Source organism: Hipposideros armiger, unplaced genomic scaffold, assembly GCF_001890085.2.
Source record: "Hipposideros armiger isolate ML-2016 unplaced genomic scaffold, ASM189008v1 scaffold_134, whole genome shotgun sequence".
NCBI lineage: Eukaryota > Metazoa > Chordata > Mammalia > Chiroptera > Hipposideridae > Hipposideros > Hipposideros armiger.
The window spans coordinates 258297-265277 of NW_017731484.1; the positions used below are offsets into that span (position 1 = coordinate 258297).

At 40.0% G+C, this 6981-nt stretch overlaps 1 protein-coding gene across 1 annotated transcript in view; it reads left to right on the forward strand.

The window, feature by feature from the left end:
- The first annotated feature begins 1592 nt into the window (after nucleotides 1-1592).
- Nucleotides 1593-6981, forward strand: part of LOC109386454 (sodium/potassium-transporting ATPase subunit alpha-4-like) — a 10131-nt gene continuing 4742 nt past the window's right edge. The window contains 4 exon segments of the mRNA XM_019649612.1: nucleotides 1593-1737; nucleotides 2329-2442; nucleotides 4365-4501; nucleotides 4783-4898. Coding sequence (XP_019505157.1) covers nucleotides 1705-1737; nucleotides 2329-2442; nucleotides 4365-4501; nucleotides 4783-4898 — 400 coding nt within the window. The 5' untranslated portion in view covers nucleotides 1593-1704.

Below are 6981 nucleotides of genomic sequence, written 5' to 3' on the forward strand. Positions count from 1 at the left end.
GGTGAGTGAAGGAACTCCCTGAGGGAGGCAGAGAGAGAGTCCCCATCCTAACTTTGAGGTTACCAGGACAAAAGCCTCTAACCAATGCTCTTACCCCTAACCTCTGCCCAGTCAAGTGTCACTGGCTGTACACTCAAAAAAGATGAAGATGAGAACTATCCCAAAGAAAGCTCAGAATTAAAAAAGAGAATAAGAATAGTTTAGGACAGTGCTTCTCACACCTTTGTCCCTAGGAGTCCTTTACAATGATTAACTATCAAGGAATCCAAAGAGTTTCATTTATGATGGTTACATCATCTATAATTACAATATTAGAAATTAAAATTGAGAAATTAAAAAATATTTTCTAATTCATCTTGAAAGAAGAGTAAGCGCATCATATATTAGTATAAATAATAATTTTTATGACAAATAACTTGTTTTTCAAAATAAAAAATTTAGTGGCATTTGACATTTTTGCAAACCTCTTTAATGTCTAAATTTTAAATAGAAGACAGCTGGATTCTCATATATTTCTGGTATTAAATCTGTTGCAATAGCATGTATCATGTAGCCTTTGGAAATTTTCACCATACACTCAAGAGAATAAGAGTGAAAAAAGCAAACAATGATTTAGTATTATTATGAAAATTGTATGAACTTGTGGACCCCCTGAAAGGGTCTTGGGACCCCATGGTTTGCTAGACCACACTGAGAACCAATGAGTTAATGGTGAAGTCACATATTACTACAATTACTAATACTACTGCTGCTACTGTAACCACTAATACAATGACCACAAATTAAAACCTTAAATACAAGCCTTCAAAGTGTAAGCTCCTCTTAGCTCTAGAATTTCGTCATTGAAGGGGCTTCACCTGGTAACCAGGGAGGAGCACAGGAGGTTTGTCTTATTTTTATTAAAGTTGTATGTTTTTCAGAGTGAGGTTGGGGAGTGGCTGATGGGGATTAAGGAGAGTTTCTTTTACAGTCCTCTAGTAGGTTCCACTATTATTTTCGTTCAGAGAAAAAAGTACACAAGCCTAAAGTGAAAATCTATGTATTCATGTATTTAGCTGGGTTTCTTCCACCCTGTTTCTAATCTAGAGAGTCGAAGAGTAAATAGTCCATAAGTTATCAACATTCTGTATTGTATCCAATAATTACATTAGCCTTGCACATTATTTCTATATTATAAATTGTCCCCACTAGAGTTGGAGCTCCGTAAGAGTAGGGACCATTCTTACTCATTTTGGTATCCTACCAGAGTACCAAGGCCCAAGATGGGTATTTTAAAAGGTTTGTAAATCAGCCCATAAACTAAAAAATCCATCCTATGTTAGCATGCTAAGTGATATCCCTTCTATAACGCAAATTTTAAAATCCCACTTATCTAGGAAGAACTTCCAGTCTGACCTTCAGAGAACTTCATTGGTCTCTAGACTCATCTTGGGGCTATGATGGCAGATCTCAGTTTTGAAGCAGGATTCCTCTTTGCTATAGCTGTTTCTTTTTCATGATTTTCTACCCATCCTTATTTCTTCTCCACACAGGGCCTTAGCCCCGAAGAGGCACAGGAAATCCTGACTAGAGATGGACCCAATACGATTACCCCCACCTCCCACCATTCCAGAATGGGTCAAATTCTGTAAACAACTATTCAGTGGCTTCTCTATCTTCCTGGGGACTGGTGCCATTCTCTGCTTTGTGACCTATGGCATCCAGATGTATTTCAATGAGAACTCTACCAAAGACAATGTGAGTCTGCTCAACTACTGCTGCCTAGCCCAGTCTCTGCTTAACCCTGACACTCTCCTGCTCAGCCTAGCACTCCTGAAGCCCTCTGGCCCAAATACCTAGTACTTCCAAGATTTTCTAAGGGAGTCCTTGGTCCTTCTTGGTTTCCCTAGTCTTTTCTTTGGAAAGCTACTGATTCAATTCCCTGACATGCATGTTTACCACAGAAACTTGCTCTCCTTTATCTTCCCAACTGATCATCATAGCACTTTGGGGTCCCTTTCTTTTTCCCAGAATTTTAATCTCTTCATCTCCTTTCACCCCATCTCTCTCACTACCCATCCCCCACCTCATGAATAGCCTTCCAGGAGAGGAGGATATAGGCCTTCATGGGCCTTAAATTTTACTGGCTTCTTACCATAGTTCAGAGTTCCTTCACCAGGAAGCTGAATAAGCCAGAGACCTATCTCAGCCTCTTCTCGGCCCCTGTACTCTCCAACTGAGTCCTATGGTTTCTTGCAACTGGAGAAATGGCGATTTCCCTCACAATTTTCTGAGGATGAAGAGGAAGAAAAGGACCTACTGATAAGCCTTTTCTTTCCCTACCTTCAGCTGTACCTGGGCATTGCACTAGCTGTTGTGGTCACCATCACTGGCTGCTTCTCATATTATCAGGAGACCAAGAGTTCCAGGATCATGGAGTCTTTTAAGAACATGGTGCCTCAGGTAGGATTGGTGGGGAAGGATCTAGTGAGAGGAGGTATAGAATGTGGCCAAATACATAATTATTAAGTTCCCTGAGTATCATACAATGAGCGAGCTGAGTGAAGCTGGTTATAAGAGGTTCGCTTAGGTTTTACTGTATCTGACCTTAAAAGTACGCTGAGAAAGACACAGCATCACCTATGAAGTGGTCTGCTGTAGAATGCATAATTTGAATCTAATGAGCATAATATGAAACCTCAAATGAGAACACTGTATTTTTTCAAAAAAGGGAAAGGAAGTTGGGGAGGCTGGATTCTTCAAATGTTAATGACCTTAAAGACAAAGTACAGCTGTGGAAATGTTCCAGATTAAAGGAGGGTAAACAGATATGACAACTAAATGACATACCTGACCCTAGACTGACTCCTGTGTTGGAGGAAAAAAAAATGCTGTAAAAGATATATTGGGTCAATTGACAAAACTGGAATACAGAAAGTAGATTAAAATATTGTGTCAGTGTGAAATTTACTAAAATTGATAACTGTATTATGGTTATTTAATATCTTAACTCTTGGGAAATGCACACTGAAGTATGTAGAATAAAAGATCATGACAAGACATGTGACCATCTGACACCCTACAAAATATTTACAACATTACTAATTATATTCCCTGAACTGTCTTTCATATTCCTTTGAGGGGTAAAAAATATAACTATTGCACTGTGTTGTACACCTGAAACTAATTAAAAAATAAATAAATAAATAAATAAATTTTTAAAAAAAAGATCTACAGTAAAAAAAAAAAAAGATTATGACATGTGTAACTTAACCTCAAATGGTTCAGGAAAAAAAATGTATTCACATACACACACCTGTAAAGACAAAGAACAAATGACAAAGCAAATGGGATAAAATGTTAATAGATGAATCTTGGTAAAGATTATACTTGTGTTCTTGGTACAATTTTTATTCTTGCAACTTTTCTACAAGTTGAGATTATTTTCAGATAAAAAGATTTTGGGTTTTTTTTTTAACTACCTGGAAATAATATGACAGTAGAAAGAGGTTCCTAGGCACAGGGCTGGAAACTTGAAAAGAAACAGGTCCCAAAATTTCCAATACCACGATTATGATCTAGCACTGTGGCCCAGTATCATCATCTCCCTTTGGTGTGAACATAACTTAATTCCTTCCTCAGGTAAGAGTTCAGGTAGCATGAACTAGGAGTCTGGAGACTACCAGTTAGCTTTTGCTGCCTCACAAACCACCCCAAAACTTAGTGGCTCAAAACAATGAACATATTCTTTCTCAAAACTCTATGGCTGTGCTGTTCTTCTGATCTGAGCTGAACTTAGCTGAGGCTATATGGTCTAAGACGGCCTCATTCACATGTCTTGGGCTTCAGCTGGGATTACTGGGACAACTGGGACTTTTCTCCTCATGATCTCTCTTCCTCCAGGAGACTAGCTTGGGCTTGTTCAACATGGTGACAGAAGGGTTCCCAGCGACAACAGGGCAAGCCCCAATGTGCAAGCACTTTTAAAGCCTCTGCTTGCATTACAATTGCTAATGTCCTACGGGCCAATGCAAGCTATAGCCAAGCCTAAGTGTAAGGATGGAGAGGTAGACACCATCTTAGTGGGAGAAGCATCAAAGTCACATTGCAAAGGGCCCTGCAGACAGCAATGGTAAGAATTTGCAATCTACCAAAGAGCCTTTCAAGAATTATAATCTTGTACACCTGAAAAGTATATAATGTTATTAACCAATATTACCCCAATACAAATGATTAATAATAATAATAATAAAGAATGATGTGGTGAGTGACAGTGTAAGAAAGAGGAGTCAAAAGGAAGGAAACCAGGAACAGAAGGTTATATGATAGAAGCAAGATGGGGGAACAGAAAGCTTTGGAAATGACCCTTTACTATCTTCCCACAGCAAGCTCTGGTAGTTCGCAGAGGAGAGAAAATGCAGATCAATATACAAAATGTGGTAGTGGGAGACCGAGTAACAGTGAAGGGTGGAGACCAAATCCCTGCTGACACCCGGCTCATCTCTGCACAAGGATGTAAGCTGAGGGGGTGTGGAAAGCTAGGGGAGGGAGCCTGGCCCTTAGGGAACAAGCGTGGCCTTTAGGGCACTGTGGTGACCTTGGCTCAGTGAAAGAAAATATGATTTTATTCAGAACCTTGAGAAGTTACAAGTGCAAATTTGAAATTAGAGACAATAAGGTGCTGGTCTGTAAATTCATGTTTCTCTCTGATGTTGGTGGCAGATAAAGATGTGTCATCTTTACCATGAATCTCTTTTTCCCCCCCTGCTCACTTTACGACCCATCCCCCCTCCCATCCCAGGCGGACAACTGATGCTTGACAGGAGAGTCAGAGCCCCAAACCTGCTCCCCTGATTTCACCCATGAGAACCCTCTGGAGACCCAAAACATCTGCTGCTTCTCCACCAACTATGTGCAAGGTGAATATCGCACCACAAATAACCTAGATTCAAAAGCAGAGGTTGAAAGATTTCTAAAGGTGGTAGGGTAGGTGATAATGGTAAATAGTCTAAGCTCCCCATCATTCATGAGCTGTATGACCTTTGGTAAAAGGTCAAAGCCATCATTTTCACATCTGCACGATGATGATACTGAAAGTCATTATCCTATAGATTTTTATGTGGCTTAAAGGAATAATACACATAAAATGCTTAGAACAAGGCCTAACACATTGTAAGTGCTCTATAATTGTTAGTTGTTATTATTCTATAATAGCTAGTGAATGGACTATGCTGTATGAGCTGAAAATAGCACAGAAGGGAGGAAAATTATTCAGCCCTGAAAATTATTCTTCTCCTGAGGTAAGCCCTATCTTCTCCTCACTAATCCAAAAGATGGTATAGGCACTGGAAATCTGAGTTCCCAGAGGTGCCAGTCACAGTTTGTCTTTGCTCCTGGTATCTAAGACATCCTTGAACTGGGAGGCAGCTCTGGCCAAAGTGGTAGCAATGGACTCAATATCATCATGTCAACTTCATCCTTTCTTCTTATGGGAATCTGCAAGACTCTCTGGAACACACATTCAAACCATTATTAATACTTAAGAATAAATGTTTGGGCGTCTAAAAATAGCTCTTTTTTAAATTGAATGCCTAATATGTGTCAAGTGCTACAGATAGCTCTGATTCTCACAACATTATACAATAGATATTATCCCTATTTTACACATGGAAAACTAAGGTTCAAAGAAATTATGTGCAGTATCCAAGAGCACAACTCAACAGAAAAGAAGAGGATCAAGAATTCTAATGCAGGTTTGTCTCCGAAGCCCGTGCTCTTTCCACAGACCCTCCTCTGGAACAAAGCTTGCAAATCACCTCTCTGGTAGTAAAAGGAGATAATTTGGAATTACCTTAAAGGATAAGAGTAACATTAAGACTGAAGAAGAATCCAACTAGAAAATAAAATATATATTAAATAAAATTTAAAAGTTTTTTTTTTAAAGATTTTTTTATTGGGGAGTTTGGGGGATGGGAACAGTGCTGGGGAATTGGGGGAAGGGGAACAGACAAGTTGCTGTCCTTTTGTTCTTCAGTCTAGTTGTGGAGGATGTTGCTTCANGGACTTTGAGGTCATCTGATCCCACCTCCATATTTTATAGCTAAAGAGAGGCATAGAGGTGAATTTATTTGTTCAGGGTCATAAAACAAGGAGCAGCAAAACTGACACTGGAACCAAGGCCTCCTGATTCTCAAGCATCAACCAAGTGGTTTTTGTTTATTTGTTTGTTTGTTTTTCAACAAGCACTTTGATCACTTACTGGAGGATAAAAAAGGATGGCCTACAACCAAACATGGTTCATGGACAGTGTTTGGTTTGCCCTGCCCTATATTGTGCAGCTGTTTGTTTTTTTTTAATTGGCCCAATACTTAAAACTTGGGAGCTTTCACATAAAATTTAAATTTCTGACTTCTCTTGAAAAATTACAAGAGCTGCCAACCCCATGGCCACACTTCTGTTCATAAACAACAGATGGCTACCTCTTTAGAAACTCATTTGTTTCCTGAATATCTTCTGTAGAGATTTGCATTTTCACCGCCAATTACTCTATGCCAACTCTCCACTATGCTAAATACAAGTCTCTCTTTTCCCCTAATTTATGACCCCAGCTTACTGGGTTTCTAACCCTCCCCCCTTTTCACCTGCTTGAAGCTACTTCCCTCAGTCCCCTTCCTGAGGCTCCTATCCACCTGGCCTCAACCACCCAAGTCCCTAGGAGATTTGCCTCTTGCCTCCTTTTAAGCTCACCCTGTAACCCCCACCCCTGATCTCTCTAACAGGCTGGGTGGAAAAGGAGACATACTACTGAGCCAATTGGAAAGAAGAACAAGGCATGGGAAAGATGGGGTGTCCTGGAGGTGTTGCAGGGATGGTGATGGGGAGGGGTGAAAAAAACTGGGGTAGTTTTTAGGGGAAGATTTGGAGAGAGAGAATGAGGCAACTCAGCAGGCTAAGTTGGGACGAGTGGGTAAATAAGCCTGGTGTGATTGCCCCAGAGACCTA